Consider the following 27,097-nt stretch of genomic DNA (forward strand, 5'->3'; position numbering starts at 1 on the left):
ATAAATTACCTTGGGCAGTATGGCCATTTTCACTATATTGATTCTTCCTATCCATGAGCATGGAATGTTCTTCATTTGTTTGAGTCCTCTTTTATTTTGTTGAGCAGTAGTTTGTAGTTCTCCTCGAAGAGGTCCTTCACATTCCTTGTGAGTTACATTCCTAGGTATTTTATTCTCTTTGTAGCAATTGTGAGTGGGAGTTCGCTCATGATTTGGCTCTTTGTTTGTTTGTTTGTTTGTTACTGGTGTATAGGAATGCTTGTGATTTTTGCACGTTGATTTTGTATCCTGAGACTTGGTGAAGTTGCTTATCAGTTTAAGGAGATTTTGGGCTGAGACGATGGGGTTTTCTAAATATATAATCATGTCATCTGCAAACAGGGACAATTTGACTTCCTCTTTTCCTAATTGAATACCCTTTATTTCTTTCTCTTGCCTGATTGCCCTGGCCAGAACTTCCAACACTATGTTGAATAGGAGTGGTGAGAGAGGGCATCTTTGTCTTGTGCCAGTTTTCAAAGGGAATGCTTCCAGTTTTTGCCCATTCAGTATGATATTGGCTGTGGGTTTGTCATAAATAGCTCTTATTATTTTGAGATACATTCCATCAATACCTAGCTTATTGAGTGTTTTTAGCATGAAGGGCTGTTGAATTTTGTCAAAGGCCTTTTCTGCATCTATTGAGATAATCATGTGGTTTTTGTCTCTGGTTCTGTTTATGTGATGGATTACATTTATTGATTTGCATATGTTGAACCAGCCTTGCATCCCAGGGATGAACACTTGATCATGGTGGATAAGCTTTTTGATGTGCTGCTGGATTCGGTTTGCCAGTATTTTATCGAGGATTTTCACATCGATATTCATCAGGGATATTTATCTAAAATTCTCTTTTTTTGTTGTGTCTCTGCGGGGCTTTGGTATCAGGATGATGCTGGCGTCATAAAATGAGTTAGGGAGGATTCCCTGTTTTTCTATTGACTGGAATAGTTTCAGAAGGAATGGCACCAGCTCCCCTTTGTACCTCTGGTAGAATTCGGCTGTGAGTCCGACAGGTCCTGGACTTTTTTTGGTTGGTAGGCTATTAAGTATTGCCTCAATTTCAGAGCCTGTTATTGGTCTATTCAGAGATTCAACTTCTTCCTGGTTTAGTCTTGGGAGGGTGTACATGTCCAGGAATTTATCCATTTCTTCTAGATTTTCTAGTTTATTTGTCTGATGGTAGTTTGTATTTCTGTGGGATCAGTGGTGATATTCCCTTTATCATTTTTTATTGTGTCTATTTGAGTCTTCTCTGTTTTATTCTTTATTAGTCTTGCTAGCAGTCTGTCAATTTTGTTGATCTTCTCAAAAAACCAGCTCCTGGATTCATTGAGTTTTTTTGAAGAGTTTTTTGTGTCTCTATCTCTTTCAGTTCTGCTCTGATGTTAGTTATTTCTTGTCTTCTACTAGCTTTTGCATTTGTTTGCTTTTGCTTCTCTAGTTCTTTCCATTGTGATGTTAGGGTGTTGATTTTAGATCTTTCCTGCTTTCTCTTGTGGGCATTTAGTGCTATAAATTTCCCTCTACACGCTGCTTTAAATGTGTCCCAGAGATTCTGGTACGTTGTGTCTTTGTTCTCGTTGGTTTCAAAGAACATCTTTATTTCTGCCTTCATTTTGTTATTTACCCAGTAGTCATTCAGGAGCAGGTTGTTCAGTTTCCATGTAGCTGTGTGGTTTTGAGTGAGTTTCTTCACCTTGAGTTCTAATTTGATTGCACTGTGATCCAAGAGACAGTTTGTTGTGATTTCTGTTCTTTTACATTTGCTGAGGAGTGCTTTACTTCCAATTATGTGGTCAATTTTAGAATAAGTGTGATGTGGTGCTGAGAAGAATGTATATTCTGTTGATATGGGATGGAGAGTACTATAGATGTCTATTAGGTCTGCTTGGTGCAGAGCTGAGTTCAAGTCCTAGATGTCCTTGTTAACTTTCTGTCTTGTTGATCTAATATTGACAGTGGGGTGTAAAGTCTTCCACTATTATTGTGTGGGAGTCTAAGTCTCTTTGTAGGTCTCTAAGAACTTGCTTTATGAATCTGGGTGCTCCTGTATTGGGTGCGTATATATTTAGGATAGTTAGCTCTTCTTGTTGAATTGATCCCTTTACCATTATGTAATGGCCTTCTTTGTCTCTTTTGATCTTTATTGGTTTAAAGTCTATTTTGTCTATGTATTTTAAAGACTAGGATTGCAACCCCAGCTTTTTTTTTTTTTTTTTTTTTTGCTTTCCATTTGCCTGGTAGATCATCGTCCATCCCTTTGTTTTGAGCCTATGTGTGTCTCTGCACGTGAGATGGGTCTCCTTAATACAGCACACTGATGGGTCTTGACTCTGTATCCAATTTGCCAGTTCGTGTCTTTTAATTGGGGCATTTAGCCCATTTACATATAAGGTTAATATTGTTACGTGTGAATTTGATCCTGTCATTATGATGTTAGCTGGTTATTTTGCCTGTTAATTGATGCAGTTTCTTCATAGCATCAGTGGTCTTTACAATTTGGCATGTTTTTGCAGTGGCTGGTACCAACAACCCAATTTTTTAAACAGGCAAAGGATTTGAATAGACATTTCTCCAAAAAAGATATACAAATGACCAATGAAAAGATGCATCATTAGTCATTAGAGAAATACAGATCAAAACCACAGTAAATGCCACATCACACCCACTAGGATGACTGTAATCAAAAGACAGGTAATAACAAGTGTAGGTGAGGATGTGGACAAATTGGAATCCTTATACACTGCTGGTGGAAATGTAAAATGGCGCAGCTGGTTTAGAAAACAGTTTGGCAGTTCCTAAAACAGTTAAACATACGAGTTACCATATGACCTAACAGTTCCACTCCTAAATATACATTTAGGAGAAATGAAAACATATGTCCACATAAATGTTTGTATACGATGGTTCATAGCAACATTATTCATAATGGCCAAAATGTGGAAACAACCTAAATGTTAGCCAGAAAATGAAGTGATAAACAAAATGCAGTGTATGTATACAGATTGCCTAGGAACTGGGGCTGGCGGGGGCCAAGAAATGGGGGGTGACTGCTAATGGCATTGGGTTTCTTTTTGGAGTAATGAAAATGTGCTAAAATGAGATTGTGGTAATGGTTACCCCATTTTGTGTTTGTGTTTTTGTTTTTGTTTTAATTTTTGTGGGTACATAGTAGGTGTATGTGTTTATGGGGTACATGAGATGCTTTGATACAGGCATGCAGTGTGAAATAAGCACATCATGGAGAATGGGGTAGCCATCTTCTCAAGCATTTATTCTTTGAGTTACAAACAATCCAATTATACCATTTTATAACATACAATTAAGTTATTGTTAACTATAACCACCCTATTGTGCTATCAAATAGTAGGTCTTATTCTATTTATTTTTTACCCATTAACCATCCCCCCATTTTTTGTATACATTAAAAACCACCGAACTGTATACTTTAAATGAGTGAATTTTATTAATATGTGAAATATATCACAATAAATCTGAAAGAATTAATAGTTAATATTTAGAAAGTAAGAGGAAAAAAAGCCCTTCAATATAAGCAAATTGTCTTCACATCTTAGATGGACAAATTGTTGATCAATACTTATTTAGTGTGTCCTGTTCATTCGTCCAACAAATAATTTGACTGCCTCCCGTGTGTGAAGTGTGCTCTAAGGTCTTAGGCAGAAAGATGTCTGGGCTCTGCTCTGCCCCTGCTGTTTTATCCTCCCAGGAAAGGTGGTGTGCCTAGGGGACAGCAGCTGTCCCTGGGCCTGGCCTCACTCTCTTTTTCCCTGTTTGGAAAGGTGTCATGCTCCCGAGTATTTCTGTTGCTTTCGTCAGCACAGAGCAAGGAGGACCTTGACTATAGTTTCACAGCCTTAAGCTTCACCTCATGCTTCAAATCCACGAAAGAGCAGCTGTGCCACCAATTGCTTCTCTCCCATTGTTAATCCCTTTAATTCTGCTGTTCCTAGGCACCCCTCCCTGACACCATCCTGTTGCCCACTTGTGATGTGATTGAACAAGTGGTTTGGACTTTGAAAGGTGATTCTTAGAGATACCTCAAGTGACCCAGCCCCTGGCTTGCTGGGATGCTCTTGGTGTTCATTTCCATGGAGCACCAGAGATTGTAGGTGAACCCTTTCCAACCAAACCCAACTCACAAAGGTAACTGCCACTGACCTCTGAGATCCTGGCCTAGCTGCCAGGGTCATTAGGGAAAGCAGCATTTCATTGCTTAGCAAAGATAGTGAGAAAGCTCCAGTTCTTTTTGGCTCAAACAGAAGAGTTTATGTTCTGACACCTGAGTTATTAAATTATGGCACAGCTAGCTCTGTGATGAATGAATGACAAAAACATATATATATATATATATATCACTGTATTTCTGCTTTACTCTATCATTTCCTGGTCAAAATGTTATTTTATTTATAAAATTCATCCATCTCTTTCACAGACCTCAGCTTTTATGGCAAAACACACAGACACGCACTGAGCCACTTTTCAGCCTATATATGTACTCTTTTCAGAGAGCATTAGAATTAAACTAATTAGAATTCCTCCCTCACTCCCCTGAGATTGATGTATTTCTCAGTATTCTACGATGCTTATTACACTAAAAAAAAGACAACTTCCTAATGGCATGAGGACAGAGAAAGTGGCATGTGTGTTGGGGGTAAAAGGGAATATTCGAGCATTAACCTGCCTGGTGATCGCAGGGCACAAGGAAAACCTCTTCTGTCCTGGGCTGTCCCCTTAGTTGTGATAGGAAGGGGAGTAGCAGGAAATGGAATCTGCCCTGGTCATGGGATTTTTTGAAAGAAACAAAGCATGATCTGATGAAGAGCAGGTTAATCCTGCTATTTCATTTCCCTTGCAGAAAGGGTGGGGGCAGGATTGTGATATGAAGTATTTAGTTTCACATCTGTTCCAGGAATTATCCTCGGCATAAATCCATTTTTCTTTTAAGCATCGTAAAGCATCCCAGGGGGCTCCTCCTCCTGCCCACCCTCCCCACCCCCACAGTTTATTTCGTGGCTACGGAGCAGCTGACAGACTTCCAGAGAGATCATCTTGTCATTGTACACAAGGAGGGAATCTCTGAGTCTTAGAAGTCAGAATTTCTGTGGATCAGTGGTATCAATTTTGTGTACTGCTTTCCATGAAGTGTTTAGAATAAAACTAATTAGCATAGCAGCAGCATAGTATAATGAAAAGAGCTCGCAATTTAAAATTAGAACTGATTCTCATCTCAGCTTTGCTACCATTTGTGTGAATTTGGGCAAGTCACCAAACCTCTTTGGTCTCAGGGTCCTCTGGTTTCCCAAAACGTGTTCACAAAATACAAGTCTTCACAGTCAAATAAGTTTGACAAATGCTATTTACCCTATGCCACTTCTTAGAGTTGTAATATATTAACACATTAAAGACTCTGAAAAGTCTTTCAATAAAGATACCTTTTTTTTTTTTTTGGTGGGGATGGAGTCTCGCTCTGTCGCCCAGGCTGGAGTACGGTGGCACGATCTTGGCTCACTGCAACCTCCGCTTCTGGGGTTCAAGCAATTCTCTCTGCCTCAGCCTCCCAAGTAGCTGGGATTACAGGTGCCCACTACCACACCTGGCTAATTTTTGTATTTTTAGTAGAGACAGGGTTTCGCCATGTTGGCCAGGCTGGTCTTGAACTCCTGACCTCAGGTGATCTACCCACCTCGGCCTCCCAAAGTGCTGGGATTACAGGAGTGAGCCACTGCGCCTGGCCAAAGACACCTATTTTTAACTCAGCATTTCTTAAGTTTATCTGACCTGGAACCATTTTTCCTATAATGCTGATTAGTATCTCGTCACTTTGAGAAAGGAGGTTCAAGTCCAAATTGCTGGTAATCTATATAATCTGTCACACGTCTTGGTTACCAAACTCAGTTTAAAGTAACTTTTCAACCTTCAAATCTCATTATTGGGAAAAATGAAAATAATTTTATATATGGCAAGGGGACTTCTAATTTAAAAAACTGAACGTAAGCACCAAAGCAATTAAGCAGACCAGTACAGACTTGTAACTAGAGTTGCGACAAAGTTTCTTTGACTTCTGTTTTCTATTCCCACCTTTCAGATGTTTGGTGTTCTCTTGTGGCCTTGCTTGTATGTCTATTAATGATTCTTTGAATAACTAATTATGCTCAGCACAATACTAGGTGCATGTAAAGAATAACAAATCCAAAGATCCTAACCTATAATGTAGAGAATGAACACATACAAGGTAAAACAGAATTTCAAATTGTAGAGTAAGGCAAAAGAATGATTACAAATTCATATGTTGACAGATACTAGCACAGGTTGAGTATACCTAATCTACAAATGCAAAATCTGAAATACTCAAAAATCCAAAACTGTTTGAGTGCTAACGTGACACTCAAAGGAAATGCACATTGGAGCATTTTGGATTTTGGATTTTCAGATTAGGGATGTTCAACCAGTAAGTATAATGCAAATATTCTAAAATCTGAAAAAAATCAAAACCGAAAACACTTCTAGTCACAAGCATGTTGAATAAAGGATAATCAGCCTGTATATATTATTAATTAAATATCTACTGACGTTTCTTGCAGAGAACAAGAAATTCACGGAACAAGTGGATCAGGGGTCAAGTGGGAGATAAGTGGGGGGGGAAATGCAAAAATAGGATTAGGCAAAGAAAGCACTTTTATGGTTCTGAGAGAAAGAAGCGATTTCACCTGGTGTAAATATTGAGGCTAAGATTAAGTTCTAAGATCAACCTTAGCCGGACAATCTTAACATCGTTTAAAAGTCTGGCTATGATAAATCTTTTGAGAAATCAGTCAGGGCAGTTTATTTAATCACTCAGCTTAGAGAAATATCATCCATATATTTAGGGTGTTGGTCTTTAACAACACTGAGTTTTTGGGAATGTTGGCTTTCCCTTTCTACCGCTCTAGCTGTTCCTTCTTCCTGATAAAGCTCCCCATCCTTGCTTGCTTGTTAATTTTCATATTATTCTCTAAGATCCTGTCCTTGATCTGCTCCCATAGTTTCAGCTGACCTCCATCTAGGACAATTCCAGACCTGTTCCTCCAGCCAAGACTGTCACATATGGCTTCAAAGATTGGTTGTGCCCAGCACAATTCTGGGGCACCATACACACCAAACATGAACATAAGTAGTACTTCTCCTGCTCACACTTCTCTTTGGATCCATGTTCCCCAGCCACCTCTAGACGTGTCTCCTGAAGGAATCACGGGCATCTCAGGTGTAACACATCCAGAACTGACCTTATCATCCTCTCAAGACACACCCCTCCTCTGGTCCCTCCTGTTCACCTTCATTAGAGGTAAAGCCAGAAACTGAGAGGCATGTGAGCTCCTCCCCTCAGTCCACATATTTGATTATCATTATTATACTTTTCCCTTTAAATATCCCTCAGTTAACACTCAACAAGTCCAATTTCATTCATATCCACTGCCTTAATTCAAACACATAACACTTTCTGTTTGAATTACTACAGTGTTTTCCAGACGGATCTCTTCATCCTAAGTTGTATCCTGCCTTTATCCTCCACACTGCTCTAAAAGTGGTCTTTTAGAAACAATTATGACTATGATGCTTCCCCACTAAAAAGTCTTCAGAAGCTCCCTTTAAAGTGCAAACTCTGTAAGTGGATTGCCAAAGCCAGTCATGGTTTGCTCATTAAAGACCACTCCCCAGCCACTCCCTCAACACATAGGTTTAAATTCCAGTCATTCTAAAGTACTTGCCATGCTATCCCAAGCTTCTTCACCATTGCACAAGATGTTTCCTCTTCCTAGAAATCCCATCCCTTACTATCAACTCCTGTAGCACCCTTTGCCTTCCATTGTAACAGAATTTGCTAAAATGTTTTATTTTATTTTACTTATTGCCCTCTGCCACTAGATTATTAAGTCCCAAAAGGATTGGGGATTATGTCATTCACCTCTGTATCACCAGTGCTTTTCATAGTACTGGGCATATAGTAGGTATTCAATACATAAATATGGGATAAAAGGTAAATTTCTATTGCTATTGTAAGGTTTAGCATTCACTGAGTAAGTGGCTGTACAGTGGTAAGATCAGCTATGCAAATTCATATCTTGTAAATTATCGGTATTTTAATAACTACTTCTGTACTTCTTGTGTCCTTTGGACTTCTGAGAGGAAACAGAAACTCCATGCATCTTTGAAATCAACTTTTTTTCTGATATTCGGAGGCTATTCTACTTCATTCATCCAGAACTTTGGGGTTGGGAGGAACCAAAAAACAGGCCTAGAGTGGAGTACCTATCTTTAATAAGCTAAAGATATTAACTTCACTATATACTGATGTTAAAAAGATAAGGAGATTTTATACAAATCTTTTAGAATTGACTCAGTAGCAAACTAGGGTGTATATATCCGTACTTATCAATTCACCATTTTCACGATGGAGTTTTTTGCTGTTTGCCTCTACTTCTCATTCATCCCAACACAGCCTGTATGTGGGAATAAAAAGTAAAATAGAATGTTAACAGGCCATTTTATTTTTTTTTACTGTTTTAACCCATGACTTCAAGGAAGAAAGATGCAAACAAATACACAAGGTGAACTGCTGTGGTAGAAAAACTCCGGACTTAGTAGCTTCTATTCTCTTTCCTGGCACTTAGTAGCTGTGCACTCTGAAGCGATTTAGTTAACCTCTCCAGACTGTTTTGTCACTGTGAAATGGAAATACGTTCATTTAGAAATATTTTTAATGCCTGTGTGTGTGTGTGTCAGGTGCTTTGCTATGCACTCAAAATAGTTGCCGTGTCTTCTTCATGAGGTTGATGTGAAAGCTGGATGAGATACTGCCTGTGAGAATGGTGTTGGTGTTGTTTTTTGTTTATTACTATCAAGTGACACCTAGAACAGTCTCAGTCTTCAGTCAGCGAAGACTCCGTTACTTTGACAGAAAAGTACACTGATTCATTTGTAGCAAAGTTTGAAGCAAAGAAATATTTGACTTTAGCCCCAATTCACAGAAAAGTTCAAGTAGCCCCAATCTTCTTTGCCCAAGCAGTCTAGTTAATACAGTTTTTTATTGATAGGTGAGGTTGTTATTGTATTATTGTCTACTGCCACATAACAAATTTTACCTGAAAACTTAACGGCTTAAAACAATAAATATTTGGCTCGGTACAGTGGCTCACGCTTATAATCCCAGCACTTGGGAGGCCAAGACAGGAAGATTGTTTGAGCCCAGGAGTTCCAGACCAGCCTGGACAAGAGTGAGACCTCATCTCTACAAAAAAAAATTTAAAAATTAGCCAGGCCGGGCATGGTTGCATGTGCCTGTAGTCCCAGCTACTGGAGAGGCTGAGGCAGGAGGATTGCTTGAACCCTGGAGGTCAAGGCTGCAGTCAGCCGGATCATGCTACTGCAGTCCATCCTGGCCGACAGATTGAGACCCTATCTCAAAAAATAAACACACAGTTATTATCTCACAGTTCCCATGGATCAGACTTCTTAGGTTAACTGAGTGTCTCTGGCTCAAGGTCTCTCATGAAGTTACAGTCAGGCTGTCAGCTGGGAGCAGTGGTCTCATTGGAAGGATAAGCTGGTGGGATCTGCTTCCAAGTTGTGGTTGTTGGCAAGCTTCTTTCCACTTAAGCTTCTCTAAAGGCTGCTGTTATGGACTGAATTGTGTCCACCTCAAAATTCATATGTTGAAGCCCTAACCCCCAATACCTCAGAATATGACTGTATGTAGAGACAGCTCTTTTAAAGAGGTGATAAAGTTAAAATGAGGCCATGCGGCAGGGCCCTGCTCCAGTGTGACTTCTTACAAGAGGAGGAAATATGGACACACAAGGAGACACCAGGTATTTGCACACATAGAGGAAAGACCATGCAAGGACACAGCAAGACTGTGGCCATCTGCAAGCCAAGGAAGGAACCAAACCAGCCAGCACCTCCACCTTGGGCTTTGAGCCTCCACAACTGTGAGAAAATGCGCTCCTGTTATTTCAGCCACTTAGTATGTGACATTTTGTTATGGCAGCCCTATCAAGCGAATACAGCTGGCTTATCCCATAGTGGCTGGCCTCCCCTGAGCCAGAAAGCCATGAGAGCATGAGAAAGCTCCCACAGCAGGAGCCACAATCTTTTTATAACTTAATCTTGGAAGTAACATCCCATACTTTCTGCAGTATTCTCTTTGTTAGAAGTGATTCCAGTGCACACCCAAGGGGTGGCAATTACATAAGGGTATGCCTTTTCAGGAGGAGGAGTCACAGAGGTCATTAAAAGGCTGCCTGCCATACTAGTTTGCGGTTGCTTTTAAATAAGTTAAAGTAAAGCATTTAGAGGTGGACAGATTGGCAACTTTTACGTGATACTGTAGATTCAACCTCACCAAATACATGAGCACTCTGACTAACTTAATCTATAGGCTATACTCTCATTCTGTGAACCTAAGATTGTTATGATCTGTAAGATAAAAACTTTTGACATTTAAGACAAGGTTTTCTGGGGGATGAAGAACATTTTAATGGACTAGATTGAAGAGAAAAGGTATTATCAATAAATGCTTAAGTCTAGGTTGAATATGGTGCTTCTCATCCAGGGCTGCATACCAAGAGGAGGTGGGGGGAAGGAAGGAGGGATAAAGTTTATCATTAGTAAAAAGCACAGTCAAACTATAATGTAATCTTATGTATGGAAAGTGAAAAAAAATTATAGCTTTCATAAACTGCAGAAGGTAAAACTGAAGACAATCTTGGCTGATGGAGAATAGGTCATAAAAAGCTGAGAAAATGCTCTAACCATTCTCTAATTGTTAATGGACAAAAAGGGAGTAAATGAGACTGGGTTCCGGGTGGGCATGCAGTGCACCTTAATACCCAAAGAGCTTTTAAGAACATCCGGTGAAGAGTAAGAAAACAGTTAAGGGGCTGCATGGATTAGTTTGGGAGATAAATATAAAGTAGCAGTCATATTCTGGACCCTTTAAGAACTAATAGGAAGAACTTTACAAGAGAAGGATTGGGGACTGTTGAACCCAAGCTTTAGTTCAAAGGATCCAGAGGACATCTGCTTTGTGGTGATAGTGAGCTGACATCTGATTCCTCAGTAAGTACACTGAGTTCCCAGTAGCTTTAGCCTCTAAAATTAGTAGCATTGTCAGCTTGATTGTCTTGTGTTTGTCTAACAATCAGAGTCTATGTGGCAAAGCTGTCATTATTCCCAACCAAGGTCAAACTTCTTTTCACCAACAGCCCTCGTTGGTTTCTTGAGTGATGCTAATATGAGGGGAGATTCTCCCTTTGCCTTTCAGAGAGCTCTAAGGAGCTATCAATAGTAATAACATCTCCACGTATTCAGCTGCAATAATTTAGCTCCTGCTTCATTGGAACTCTCTCTTGGGTGAGCCTTTAAGAGAGGAAGAAGCTGTTTCCTGTTATCTCCAGGCTGCATGACAACAAGATGACAGGCTGATTCTAGGGCCCATTTCAGTTTTCCATACAACAAGCTGTGAAACTAGAGAGTGAGACAGATGGTGGGAGGATCCCACAAGACCCACACTAAAAAGATGTGTTGGGATTTGGATATTTCTATGGATTACCTAAAGAGTTCTCTTGAAAGTAGATGTTTATGTTGTTGTGGAACAATTTCTGAGAGATATTGTTAAGTAAAAGATGCCCCAAAAAACCCAACCCACTGTAGATTATGCTCCCCTTCATATAAAAAGGGGAGGAGGAATATATGTTTGTATGTGCATAGACAGTCCTGAGAAGGGTGAGCCACACACCTATGCAAACCAGTAATAGGCAGCTGCCTGCCTCTGAGATGGAGACCCAAGAGTCTAGGGTAGAAGAAATACTTTTAACTCCATAATCTTTTGTATTTTTTTTTAATCATGCCTAGATGACTTTTAAACCACACAAATAGGAACAGTTTTTAAAAGAGAAAACCCTTGAAGAAATGACACTTAAGTTACGGCATATAGCCTTTAAATTCATGCTCTATTCTCTTAAATAGTAATTTGAGTTTTCTGGTTCTCTCTCCTTTTTGTCATTATAGTTTGAAAAATCATGGTAGGAATAGCAGTTATTTATTGAGCACCTGCTGTATCCCAGGTGCTGTAATTTTTACATAGTTTTTTTTTTCACTTAATCATCACAACAATCATATGAGAAATACTTCTTAAACTGCCATGTTTTTACAGTGGAGACATATATTCCTTCTTTGGGTTTTCTTTAGAAAATAGAGAGTTCCAAGATTAATTTTCTACGAAATGTCTGTTACTTTGCTCCAGCAAAGATTAGAATGGCCCTTCTCCTGAGGGGTGCATCGGATCAGTTCTGCCTTCAAGTTTTTCTCCTCTTTCTCTGGCTTGTCTTAAAGTGTAGTCAGATCTTTCTTGCTCTCCCTCCCTCTCTGCTTCACGTCTTTCCATCCATCTCTCTTCCTCGCTTTGTATTTCTCATCACAGCTTCATTGACCTCCCTATTTCTTGCATTATATGGCTTCTTCCATGTGGCAAGATCAGATGGAGGGGTGTGGTTTGAGCATCTTCCATCTTATTCCTCCCAGCAGTGACCACAGAGTGAGGGAAGCATCTCTCTTTCTACTTTAATATATATATAACTCCCAAAGAAGGACTGGGATCGGCTTGGCCTGGGTAATAAGACCACCTCTTGAAGTAATTGCTGTGGCCAAGGGGATTCAGGCTTTGGCCAGGCCTGGGATCATTTTTGCATCAACTTTTGTGATCAAGAGGATATGGAATTAACACTTGTAGCCTGGCAGTAATAGCTTGGTTGGAATAGAAGAAGTGGGGAGCAATTTCCCAAAGGAAGAGAAGGGGGCTGAAACCCTAAGCAGAAGTGTCACTAGGCAGACAAAAATAGTAAATTTCCCTGCTTTCCACCCTTAGCTTCTTATACAAATGCAGAGTTAAATTATAAAACAATTCATGCAATAAGCACTTTATATAACACTGGAGCAGAATAAGTGATAGATCAATATCCATAATTATTTAACATCTTTAAAATTGTGAAATATACGTAACATAAAATGTGCTGTTTCAACCATTTTTAAGTGTATGGCATTAAGTACATTTACATTTTCTTTTTTTTTTAAGTCAGAGTCTTGCTCTGTCACCAGGCTGGAGTGCAGTGGCGCGATCTCAGCTCACTGCAACTGCCAGCTCCCTGGTTCAAGTGATTCTCCTGCTTCAGCCTCCCTAGTAGCTGGGTTTACAGGCATGCACCACCACGTCCAGCTAATTTTTTTTTTTTTTTTGTATTTTTAGTAGAGACAGGGTTTCATCATGTTGGCCAGGATGGTCTTGAACTCCTGACCTTGTGATCTACCCACTCAGCCTCCCAAAGTGCTGGGATTACAGGCGTGAGCCACCATGCCTGGCCCATTTACATTCTTATGTAATCATCACCACCCTTCACCTCCAGAATTTTTTTCTTCTTGCAGAACTTTAGCTCTGTACCCATTAAACAATAACTCCTCATTCCCTTTTGCCCCCAGCCCCTGGCAACCACCATTCTACTTTCTGTCTCTATGAATTTGACTACTCTAGGTACCTCATATAAGTGGAATCATACAGTATTTGTCATTTTGTGACTGGCTTATTTCACTTAGCATAGTGTTCTCCAGGTTCATCTGTGTTGTAACAAGCATCAGAATTCCCTTTTTTAAGGTTGAGTCATAATTTAATGTATGTATACACCACATTATCCATTCAGCCATCAATGGACACTTGAGTTGCTTCCACCTTTAAATATTGTGAATAATGCTGCTGTGAACATGGGTGTGCAAATATATGTTTGTGTCCCTGCTTTCATTTCGTTTGGGTACATACACAGAAGTGGAATTGCTGGATTGTATGGTAATTCTGTTTTTAATTTTTTGAGGAACCACCATCCTGCTTTCTGTAGAAGCTGTACCATTTTACACCCCCATCAGCCGCACACAAGGGTTTCTATTTCTCCACATTCTCACTAACACTTGTTATTTTATGGTTATTTTAAATGTTTATTTTATGTTTTGATAGTAGCCATCCTAACGGGTGTGATGTGGTTTTAAATTAAACATTGGTAACTGAGATAATACTAGTGCCATTTATAAAATTAGCATCATGGATGAGTGGGACAGACAATACTGTTAGAATTTTCAAAGTCAAGTTTCGATGATGACTGAATGTTCAACTCAGCTAGGTTTTTCTCAAAAGAGAGGGAGAAGTCGGAGCCAGAGGTAGAACTGAGCAATCATCTGTATGGAGATACTTGTTAAAACTGTGAGTGGATGCATTCTCCAAGGAAACGAGTTTAAGGATTAGCAGCAAGGTTCAAAGGATGGAGGAAAAGGAGCCAGTGGGGGAGCCCATGGAGGCAGCCTTGAGAGACACCTGGATATTTCAGAAACTCTGAGTCCCAGGATGGGAATGATCAGTGAGCTCAGATGCCAAGACAGATGACTTTATGTAAATTGCCTGTGAATAAAATTTTGTTAAATTGAATCATTTTACATGAATAATAACCTGTAGTGCCCTTTATAATTTTCAGAATGCTTTCATATGGATTTCCTTATTTGGCCCGTGTAGCAATCCAGTGAGGTACACACATTTTTATTCTCATATTACAGAGGAAGAAACTGAAGCACAGAGAGATTGCAATTTTCCTAAGGTTACTGCTCGTAAATCTCAGTTTCCCAAGATGATCAGTTTTGGGGAGGCTGAAGGCACAGTAGTTCAGAGATGCTTACAGCAGAGTAGGCATGAGTGGCTTCCCGTAATGCCCCAGAGGCTTGTCATCCCTAGCACATGAGATCTCTTTCAGTACCTCCTGGAAACAATATAGACTGGCCACTCTCAGCTTCCTGTGAACTAGTAAAGAGCTTGATTGCCTATACTCTAGAGCAGTGATTGTTAAACTGTGAGTCATGACCTAGCGGTGGGTCATCCAATCAGTTTAACGGGTCACAACCAGGCTCACAAGAGCTGGTGGAAGGTGTCCCTTCCCAACTCTGCCTTCAGTAACTTTGTGTTGGTTATTTGAACTCAATTGTGGTGGAAATTGGCCAACAACACAAAGTTGGGGCTTTCATTTGTTTTACCATAGAGAGCCTGTTAAACATTTTCTAGCACACCACTGGTCACAATCATCATTCCCCTGCATCCCCATCCCAGAGCAGCAGAATGAAATAGAAGAATACCAGGGTCTATCTACAGTAAAAGTAAGTGTAAGTATTATGGGAATTTTATTTAAGTCATAAAGATGGTTGTGCATTCAGTGGCAATGTGAGATGTACTTTTTACTATGCATTGCAATCAGAAAAAAAGTTTGAAAGTCACTGTTGGTCACTGATCTAGAGTCCCTTCATTTCATTTCATTTATTTGTTTAGACAGCTTTACTCTGTCATTCAGGCTGGAGTGCAGTGGCATGATGACAGCTCACTGCAGCCTCATACTTCGGGGCTCAAGCAATCTTCCTGCCTCAGCCCCTGAGTGGCTGGAACCACAGGTGTGCACCACCACGTCCAGCTAATTATTTTATTTTATTTTTAGTAGAGATGAGTTTCTCTATGTTGCCCAGGCTGGTCTCAAATTCCTGGGTTCAAGCGATCCTCCTGCCTCGGCCTCCCAAAGTGCTGGGATTATAGGCATGAGCCACCATGCCCAGCTGGGCCATTTACTTCTCACCTTCTTTAGGTAACTGAAAGTGCTATTCTCCTAATCTTCAGATAGAGAACTGGTATCCAGCACCCTCTTTGACTCATTAATGCTGCATCTGCTACAGGAGGAATGAGGCTGAATTTTTATCAGACTAGAAGCTATTCTAGAAGAGGCAAAATCCACCTCCACCATCAATCTGTCTTTTGAACTCAAAGCTATATAAAAATCCATTCTAATGCCCCACCAAAGATTTTCTCCAGTGAGCAGAAAACAAAAATCATTATCCTTAAATCCCAGAGGTTTGAGGCTTGTGAATAGCATAAATCAATTTATAGCTCGTAGCATTGTTTTACTCTACCACTCTTCATTACCAGAGCTCCCTGTAAAGAAATTAAATCTTTTTTTTTTTTTTTTTTTTGAGACGGAGTCTCGCTGTTGCCCAGGCTGGAGTGCAGTGGCGCGATCTCAGGTCACTGCAAGCTCCACCTCCCAGGTTCACACCATTGCCTGTCTCAGCCTCCCGAGTAGCTGGGACTACAGGCACCCGCTACCAAGCCTGGCTAATTTTTTTGTATTTTTAGTAGAGACAGGGTTTCACCATGTTAGCCAGGATAGTCTCGATCTCCTGACCTCATGATCCACCCACCTCGGCCTCCCAAAGTGCTGAGATTACAGGCATGAGCCACCGCGCTCGGCCGAAATTAAATCTTTTTAAGAAAGTAAAGAAACTCTTCATAAAAGAAACTCTCCTTTTAATAATTCAGTCATTTATTTTATAAATCTAGATTTTACATGTTTATATAAAAATACACCAGATATACTCAAGTAGGTTATGCTTCGAAACTAGCATGGTAGATACATCATAGAATTAGATCCCAAGAACTTTGATTTTAGTCAGGCTTAAAATTTTTAAATTTTCATAAAAGGGTGGTTATTAAGTATTCTTATGCCAAAAAACCTCTGTCAAACATGTTAATCAGTCTTCCATTAGGATACTTACTATCTAAATATAGTTACAAAAAGAAACACTTTTCACTGAATGACATTTGAAAGTCTTTCAGAGATTTATATCTCTCTATTCCGTGATAAAATGTTATCATGCCCATCTGATGGGTTTATTATAATAAAATAATCCAGAATAGGGGGAACATGGTTTTTTACAGGTTTGTGAGACTTAAATATATCTTCAGAAATGAGTTATGTGCATTTTTCTTAGAAGAATTAGGCTTGTTGTATTAATGACTATAATTCTTTATAGTAGAATTCCTTAAAATAGCATTTTATAAAAATTATTCAACACTCATTTGTGAGTAGAAAGGAAATCTTCCCCCCATAGATGGACACTTGAGCTCTTGTTGGTTTTAGCATCTGAACTGAACCAGATGCCTGCATTACTCATGAGAAATTAAAAAGGATTTCTGGGAGGCCATGAGGGCTTGGTGGTGCTGCTGTAGTGAGCGGCTCCCATGTCCCATGTGGCTGCATTGCAGAGTTCCTTGGGCTGTCTTTGCTCTGAACAAACCCCTTGCAGCTGTGCCCGGCGCCTTTGTGACACCCAGGCAAGGTTTCATGAAATGGATCTGATGTTCTTGTGCCTGTGTTATTCATTCCTACATACTGGAGCTATGCCCAGGAAGGTGAGGGGCAGCAGGTTGGCCCACACACCCCAGCTGTCCGTTTCTACTAATGTCACTCAGGATATAAATAGATTGATTCATTCACTTCCTTTCTTATCAAACCAGAATGTTGCCAGAAGATACTACCAGGGCTGCCCAGATCAGTTGGAAAGGCCTTAGGGACAAATCTATAAGAGGTAAACATCTTTGCATTTAGGTAATATTTTAAATTAAGTTTTTAATTTTATTTTTCTTATTCACTTCAGACCTTGGAGGGAGAAAAATAACTTTGGTTATATGTTCATAATATTTGAGGTTTGGGCCTTCTTTATTTGTCCCATTTTTCAGATAGGAATTTTTTCTTTTTACTGTATTCTTTTTTTCTTTTTTCTTTTTTTTTTAGAGATAGGGTCTTGCTGTGTTGCCCAGGCTGGTCTTGAATCCTGAACTCTTGAGCTCAAGTGATTCTCCCTCCTCAGCCTCCTAAGCTGGGATTATAGGTATGTATCACCACACCTGCCTGGCTTAGGGCCTTCTTTATTGGCAGGGAATTCGTGATGAAGGTTTTTTTTTTGTTTTTTTTTTTTTTCTGAACTGGAAAAGCTATGAGTCATAGGATTTCATAAAAATGCAGTGGCTCACGCCTGTAATCCCAGCACTTTGGGAGCCGAGGCAGGCGGATCACGAGGTCAGGAGATCAAGACCATCCTGGCTAACATGGTGAAACCCATCGCTACTAAAAATACAAAAAAACTAGCCAGGTGTGGTGGCGGGTGCCTGTAGTCCCAGCTACTTGAGAGGCTGAGGCAGGAGAATGGCGTGAACCAGGGAGGCGGAGCTTGCAGTGAGCTGAGATCATGCCACGGCACTCCATCCTGGGCTACAGAGCAAGACTCTGTCTCAAAAAAAAAAAAAATATGTATCCCTTAACCTTCAGACAGCTGATGAGTGGTAGAAGCACTGGCCTGGAAGTACAGATTGCCACTTACCACATCAGGCTTTTTGTTGTTTGTAGAAGCCTAGTTTGTATTGTTAGTTGGAAGTCTTTTGCCACCCATAGGGTGACAGCGCTATTGATCATCAGTCAATCAACTATTTACCAAGCAGCTCTCACGTAAATATTTATAAGGCAAAATGCTGGGTGCCCTGGGTCATGTGAAAATTTGTAAGACGCGGTCTCAGCACTTAAGAGTGTAGCCGTGAAAATAAGCAGTATATGCAAGACAAAGTCCCTCCCCATGTGCCTCCAAACGATAAAAGAAACAATGATTTAGATCGTTTAGGAGGGTCTCTCCACCATTCCTCTCAGGTAACTTATGCTTCCAAATGAGCATGACATGTGAATCTGCTCTTGGCTTCAATGGTTCTTCATTCCTAGGTGATTCTCATAGTGCAGTTTACCTTGGCAAATGTTGATCACAACGTCTAAAAATACTTGCATTCTCTATGGCCTAAACACAAGCCAGTCACGTTAGTTGGGTGCTAACGAAAGAACAGAAGGATGGAAGTATAAGTGTGTTTTTTGGACTCCCTGATAGTTGCCGAACTGGCATGATGTATTTTACAGGTGCTTTAAGACTTTTTAGGGTAGTTCTGAATATATTTTATGTTTGTGTTGCTTGTTGACTTTAGGACTAACATAATAAGACATAACTTCATTTATTTCATAAATGCCAAGTGAGTGTATAAAGACAGTATTATCTGTAGACATTTGGCCAAAAAAAGACAGAATTTCCAGGCCAAGCCATTAAAGCAAAAATAAAGATGGGTTAGCTACAGTGGCTGGTATTTCAAAGTCCCACAAAAAAAAGGCGGTGTGGGGGAAGAGCTGGGCTGTAGTCGTGGTCATAGAGGCAGTGAGGGAAAAATGCAGTAACATCGTTGTTCTGTATACCTCTCCTGCTCTTATGACCCCGTCACTGGATCACCAGGCAGGAGTTAGGATTGAAGTGACTCTGTACCCGAATTATGGCAGGATGTAAGGGACAATAGGCAAATCTTAAGGTGAAGAGTCTAGTAGGAGACCCTTCTAGACTGGGACCCCAGAGTGCCAGCTATAGTCTCCATATGTAAGTCAACTAGAAATAAACCCTCCCTCTCATCCACCCTTCAGTCCCTCAGGCATTGAAAGAAAACTGGCTATCTGGAAACTTGGTGCTAAATGGAGTGGAGAAGGGGAATCTCCCCTGGTAATTTATAAGCACAAGCTGGACCCCTTGTAAGCTTGGGCATGAATTCACATTCTGGAGGTAGCCTGAAAAACTTCAGACTGAGAGTTTAAGGTGGTCCTAAGGCACCTAGCAGAATCGAATGCATGTTTTATCTGGAGGAATCCTCCTCCAACCCAAACCTCAAATAATTCCCACAGGTAAAGTTTTGTGAGATCAGAGTTTAAAATCACAAAACAAATAAATAAACATGGCACCATGAGCAAAGCCAGCAAAATAATAGATAACAGTGTTAGACTAAGATAATTGAAATTGCCAAATAGTGCAAAATAAATTTTCTCATATGTTTAGAGAAATTAAAAGAGAGAGTAAACCAAGAGATTAAAGTTATGACCAAGCAGATTTGAAATAGAACTAAGTAACTCTTTTGGAATTGGAAAATAATAATAATTAAAGTTTAAAAATCCGTGGATGGGCCTACCTGCAGATTTGACCCAGTTCACTGAAGAGAGCTTTAATGAACTCAAAGACGGATTTAAAGAAATGATCTGGGCACTTGTCTTTCAAGTCGCCTGCTTGGCCCTCTTCTAAGTGTGCTTTCCTTCCTGCTCTGAAGCTTTTTGATAAACTTTCCCTCCTGCTCTAAAACTTGCCTTGGTCTCTTCTTCTGCCTTATGCCCCTCAGTGAAATTCTTTCTTCTGAGGAGGCAAGAATTGAGGCTGCGGCAGACCTGTACAGATACAGATTCACTGCCGCTAACATATTTTGGTGCCATGTGACTTGGATACCTTCCACCGGTAACATACTTTGCTGTGTGACTCGAATACATTCCCTACTTGCCATCAAGCTTCAGATGATCCTCAGTGAGGGACACCATCCTCTCAATATTCAAGAGTCACCCTTTTACAAAGGACCCCTAGACTGCCCATCAGTGGAACAAACAAAGGCACAATCTTGCCCCTGTCTCCTTGGGCCTGGCTGGATCCCACTTTCACCAACCCACGGAGCCACCCTGCCCTGACAGCTAGCAACAGGCCAAAACCCACAGAACAGCCAACTACCACCTGTCAGTGGAAAGCAGTTACAGAAGACTGACCTTCATCCATTTTCCCCAAAGAATTGGGATCTTGGACTCTTGAGTCAGGAAAGGTTACAGTAGGTAGTCAGACATGAGCAGGGCAAGAGAGGGCTCCTGCCCTACCCCTTCCCACCGCAACCAGGAATGTCAGGTGACCATCAGGTGATGATCAGGCAGTTGTTAACTGTCTCTCTAAAATAATAATCAGTTGCAGCCAGCACCAGGGAAAGGCAGTCTCCTTATAGATAGGAAAAACCTGAAACTAGTGATTAGTAGCTTCCTGATAAGATCTCAGGAGTTGGGGGAGTGGGCTTGAGCATGTGCACTAAGAGGCAAAATGGTGGTCTTTAACTGGCATATGACCTCCTAGGGACATTCGGCTGGTAAGGGAAGAACGCCTCAAGTAAGCATGCGTACAACTCCAGTAAACACACTGTGCATGCTTATCTCCCAAGTGCTAGCAGACCACTGCATCTGCATATGTGGACAGCCCACTCCAAGGGAAAAACCAGGGGAGAAGAGATGCAAGACGCCAGAAGTATGCCAGCATATAAAACCCCAAGTCAGAAGGTCAAACCTCATACTTGATCTCTCAAGCCACCTGCTTGGCCCTCTTCCAAGTGTACTTTCCTTCCTTTTGTTCCTGCTCTAAAGCTTTTATAGATATATAATATATATTGCATATATTTTTTATAATATATATTTTTTATAATATATATAAAAAAAAGTTTTTTTGAGACGGAGTCTTGCTCTGTCGCCAGGCTGGAGTACAGTGGCACGATCTTGGCTCACTGCAACCTCCACCCACTAGGCTCAAGTGATTCTCCTGCCTCAGCCTCCTGAGTAGCTGGGACTACAGGTGCGTGCCACCATGCCCAGCTGATTTTTATATTTTTAGTAGAGACGGGGTTTCACCATGTTGGTCAGGATGATCTCGATCTCTTGACCTCATGATCTGCCCGCCTCAGCCTCCCAAAGTGCTGGGATTACAGACGTGAGCCACTGCACCTGGCCTTCTAAAGTTTTTTAATAAACATTCCCTTCTGCCCAAAAAATAATAATAAATTGAAAAATAAATGATTGGGAATGCAGCACAGAAAGAAAAAGAGGTGGAAAGCCATTTGAGAAGGCCTAATAAATATCTAATTGGAGCTCTGGAAAGAAAAAATGGGACAACATTTGAAGAGATAATGGCTAAAAATTTTCCACAACTAGTGAAAGATACACATATTGCAGTGAATCACAAGAAATCCACACCTAGACACATCATACTTTAGAGCACTAAGGTCAAAAGATGTTAAAGCAGCTGGAGGGAGTGGAAGGATTACCAGAGCAATTCCAGTCTGATTGACAGCTAACTTCTCAGCAGCAAAGATGGAAACAAAAATACAGTGTAATGTTGCCATTGAGGAAAGGAAATAATTACCAAACCATAAATGTATTCTAAGCAAAAATATCTTTCATGGATGAGAGTGAAACACATTTTCCAACACATAACACGCAAAAGAGTTTGTCACTAGTAGACCTTTGCCAAGGAGTCTAAAGAATGTATTTCAGACAGAGGAAGGTATTATAATACCAGAAGAAAGGTCTGAAATGCAGGAGGAATTGGGGCAACATAATGAGCAACAAAATGATGATAATGTTCTTGTGAGGTTAAAAAGAAAATGAAAATGTCCAAACCATCATATCATGTAACTCAAGGAGAGCAGATGTTCAAAATTAAAGTCATTTAAGTTCATACTGTACAGTGAAAAGGTAAAGTTATTGATGAATTTTACCTTTATATAGTTAACATATACAATTGTTAAATGAATAAAGTATTTAAAAAAATAGAAAACTTCCAAAGTAGCAGAGAGAAAGTGGAATGAGATAGAGAATAAATCCACAAGGAGGAAAAGGAAACATGGAAGAGGTAGAACAAATAGAAAGCACAGCTTAAAACAGTATGAACAAATAAAAGCATTGGCCCTTTCCAAAGTGTGAGTTGACTCAATGTTCCAGTGAAGGTCAAAGACTGATTGATTCATGAATGCAACAAATATGGACCAAGCATCTTCTGTGTGTTCAACGCTATTCTAGGCACTAGGCACAAGCCGTGGAGCAGTGAGCAAAACAGCCAAAAATCCCCAATAGGAGAGACAAACAACAGACCAAATAAGTAACACAAAGCGTACATGAGAATGTGGGAAATGTTCTAGAGAGAAAAAAAAAACAACAACACAGTGAAAGAAGGTAGAGAATGGGGAGGTTCGCTATTCTAAATAAAGTAGTCAGAGAAAGTGGCCTTTGCGGTGAGAACTGAAGAAGGGGGAATAAGCTGGCAGATATGGATGGAAGGGAACTCCAGGTGGAGGGAACAGCGGGAGCTCATGCCTGGAGGGAGGAATGTGGCTGCTGTGATTGGGAAATTCAAGTGGAGCTGTCGTGTTGCACGAGAGAGCAGAGGAGAGTGAGAACAGATGAGGCTGAGAGATGACAAGGGGCCAGATCATGCAGGCCCTGGGGGCCAAGGAGAGGACTTGGCACTTGTCTTCTGAGTGTAGTGGTAGCCATCAAGGGATTCTGAGCAGAGGATTTCACAGGATGGCTGTGGCTGCTGTATCAGGCAGGGACAAGGTGGGAACAGTGGAGGGAAGAGAAAATGGCCAACCAGAAATAGTTATATTGTCAGCCTGGATTTTTAAAAAATATACTTTTAGGCTATTAAAACAAGAAAATCTTACATAGGCATATAGAAAGGATCAAAGAAAAAGGTTGGAAAAAGATATATTGGGGAAATACCAACCAAACGAAAGCTGATGTAGCTATATTTATCAGACAAAATAGATTTTCAGGCAAAAAGCATAACAAGAAATAAAGAGGGTCACTACATTATGGCTAAAGGTTCACCAAGAAAGTGCTCAACCTTTTCACGTCAACTTACTTTAACTAGTATATTTAATTTTTTTTCATTTAATAAATACATATTTATGAAAAGTACATTGGGCAAAAAATTAACAGAACCATAAGAAAAATAGATAAATCTAGCTTTATATTGGAAGATTTTAATGTAACTCAGTAATAGCTAGATTGAGCAGTCTGATAGTAAGTAATGTTTCTGATAATAAGAACATTTAAGAGGCTGTGCATAGTGGTTCACACCCATAAACCCAGCACTTTGGGAGGCTGAGGCAGGAGTATCACTCTAGCCCAGGAGTTTGAGACCAGTCTGGGCAACAAAGTGAGACCGTCTCTCCAAAAAAATCGAAAAATTAGCTGGGCGTGGTGTGTGCCTGTGGTCCCAGCCACATGGGAGGCTGACGCATCCCCATGCTTGAGCCCAGGAGGTTTAGGCTGCAGTGAGCTGTGTTCATGCCACTGCACTCCAGCCTGGGCAACAGAGCAAGACCCTGTCTCAAAAAAAAAAAAATCGAAATTTTAACTACATCATTAACAGGCTTGATCTCATAGGCGTGTATACAACATCACACTAAATAACTGCATAATGCACATTCTTTGCAATCTTCTATGGGGGAGTTGCAGAAACTACGTAGTAGGCCTTAAATCCCATTTCAAACACTACATTCCTTGACCACAACGCAATAACAAAAAGATACTGGAAAAGTCCTCATATTTTTGGAAATTAAGAAAGAGTTAACTAATTTAAAAATCATAATTGGCGGGGCACAGTGGTTCACACCTGTAACCCCTGCACTTTGGGAGGCCAAGACGGGTGGATCACCTGAGGTCAGGAGTTCGAGACCAGCCTGGCCAACATGCTGAAACCCTGTCTCTACTAAAAATACAAAAATTAGCCAGGTGTGGTAGCGGGCACCTGTAAGCCTAGCTACTCGGGAGGCTAAGGCAGGAGAACGGCTTGAAACTGAGAGGTGGAGGTTGCAGTGAGCCAAGATCACGCCATTGCACTGCAGCCTGGGTGACAGAGTGAAACTCTATCTTAAAAAAAAAAAAAATCATAATTTTAAAATGTTGTTTAATATTAAAAACTTGACAAATGTAGGTAAAGTAATACCTAAAGGAAAATTTATGCTTACAGTGAGGGAAGAGGAGGGGCTGAAAGTTAATGTGCCAAGTATCTATGGTTTAAGAAGTTAAAAAAAAGAAAAACAAAATAAGTCAAAAGAAAGTAAAAACCAAAAATAATAATAGTAATAATAAAGATATAGAGGAAAATAAACATACAGTTGAGAGGAATGAGTTAGGGACATTATTATACATGCTTCGGAGATTAAACAGATTGTAGGAAGATACTGTGAATAACTTTATGATGATATGCTGATATATTTTTTAAACTTTAGTGAGATGAGTACAATTTTAATATTTAACTTACAAATATTTACTCAAGAAGAAATACAAAATCCAAATATTCCTTTAATTTTTATGGAAACTGAATCAAGAACAAAAATCTTCCCACAAATTAATTACCAGGCTTTTGTGTTTTACTGGTGAGTCCTACCAAACATTCAAGGAACAAATATTTCAATCTACAAACTATTCCAGAGTATAAGAAAATTACATAGGATCAGAAGGGAGGAGGCAGATGTGTCATTATTCTCAGATAACATATTTGATTGTAAACCCAAAAAGAATGTTCAAATAGACTATTGGCTTTATCAGAGAATTTTCCAAAATCAATTACATTTCTATATTTCTGCACAAACAGGTAGAGCATGTGATTACTGAAAAGATATGCTTTACAGAGCGTTAAAGCACATGCCTAGGAATAAATCTAACAAAAGATACGTAAGACCTGTGATAAAATATATGTATATACACATATATATAACCCTACCAAGAGACGCTTTAAGAATATATATGTATTCTTTATATAAGGTTATATATATATATACAGAATATATATATGGTTTTATATATAGAGTATATATATATTCTATATATATTCTATATTCTATATATATAACCTTATATAAAGAATATATATATATAAAACCTTACCAAGAGACGCTTTAAGAAATTAATGGAGAGACCTACATGTCCGTGGATTAAAAGTTACAGTTTGTAGCCTGGCGTGGTGGTTCACGCCTGTAATCCTAGCACTTTGGGAGATCAAGGGGGATTGCCCAAGCTCCTAGGAGTTCAAGACCAGCCTGGGCAACATGGCAAACCCCCGTCTCTACTAAAAATGCAAAAAATTAGCCGGGTGTGGGGTGCATGCCTGTAGTCCCAGCTTAGTCGGGAGACTGAGGCACGAGAATCGCTTGAACCCAGGAGATGGAAGCTGCAGTGAGCTGAGATCACACTGCTGCACTCCAGCCTGGACAATAGAGCGAGACTCTGTCTCCAAAAAAAAAAAAAAAAAGTTACAGTTCTGTAAAGATACCAGTTCTCCCTAAAATTGATTTGTATATTTGAGAGGGTATTAGTTGTTTATTTTTATTTTTTGAAATTTATATGAAAGAGAGAAGAACCCTTATACTCCTATAAAGAATGGGGATGTCAGTAGGGGGCTGTGTGTGACTTGTCTTAACCAGATAACAAAAATTACCATCAAGCTAACATGCTTAAGAGAATGTGATATTGACACAAAATAGAGAAACCTAAAACTGGTCTATATATAGGAAATAACTTACGACCAAGACGCATTGCAGTTAGAAGAGGAAAGGATAGACTTCAATAATAACGTTAGGACAATCAGTTTTTGTGTAGGAAAAAATGGAATTAGATCTGTGCTTCGAACTGTACACAACTTCAGGTTGGATTAGAGACTTAAATATGAAAAGCAAAAGTGTAAATCTTTAAGAATACATTAGAGGACCAGATCATTATAGTCACGGTAAAAGGAAAGGGCTTGTAAAATCAAATCCAAAAAGTGCAAACCATAAAGGTAAAAACTGATAAATTTGACCTGGTTAAAATTAAGAACTTCTAAGATGCCATGAAGATATTGTGGGAGTTTTTTTCCCTTTGTTTCTTATTCATCAGAGCTGGATTCTGAAGATAATGTTATCCTGAGTTAGCTTTGAAAATACTCCAGGAAACAAATGTGAAGAGATGAAACAAATGGTAGGATGCCGATCATTATCAAAGCTAGATGATGAGAACATGGAAGTGTATTATACTATTTTATTTTTTATGTATGTTTGAAATTTTTTATTTTAAAAACCTTTGTCAGGGCCGGGTGCATTGGCTCACACCTGTAATCCCAGCACTTTGGGTGGCCAAGGAGGGAGGATCATTTGAGTCCAGGAGTTCCAGAGCAGCCTGGACAACATAGGGAGACCTTGTCTCTATAAAAATTTTAAAAATTAGCCAAACCTGGTGGCACACGCCTGTGGTCCCAGCTACTCAGGAGACTGAGGTGAGAGGATCACTTGAGCTCAGGAGATCGGGGCTTCAGTAAGCTATGATTATGCCACTGCACTCCAGCCTGGACAACAGAGTTAAGACCCTGTCTCAAAAAAAAAAAAAAAATTTGGTTTTTGTTTTTAATCCATCCTGTTTTTATGGTGACTGTCCTGGATTTTCTAATATTTTTTAAAAACCTTATCTGG

At 39.9% G+C, this 27,097-nt stretch overlaps 1 protein-coding gene across 45 annotated transcripts in view; it reads left to right on the forward strand.

Annotated features, from left to right (window-relative positions):
- TTLL5 (tubulin tyrosine ligase like 5) overlaps positions 1-27,097 on the forward strand; it is a 291,747-nt gene that overhangs the window by 260,643 nt on the left and 4,007 nt on the right. For 2 of the 45 annotated variants that reach the window (XR_010130797.1, XM_063698031.1), the window contains one exon: positions 17,462-17,532. The exons of 42 other annotated variants lie outside the window; for them this stretch is intronic. Coding sequence is in view for 1 of the 3 variants with exons in the window: in XM_063698031.1 (XP_063554101.1) it covers positions 17,462-17,529 (68 nt within the window). In the remaining 2 variants the exon portion in view is untranslated. Of the gene's footprint in view, positions 1-17,461; positions 17,533-27,097 lie in introns of those variants that run through there. One more of the 45 variants, XM_055360998.2, reaches the window with a different exon arrangement.

This window comes from Gorilla gorilla, chromosome 15, assembly GCF_029281585.2.
Source record: "Gorilla gorilla gorilla isolate KB3781 chromosome 15, NHGRI_mGorGor1-v2.1_pri, whole genome shotgun sequence".
Lineage (NCBI taxonomy): Eukaryota > Metazoa > Chordata > Mammalia > Primates > Hominidae > Gorilla > Gorilla gorilla.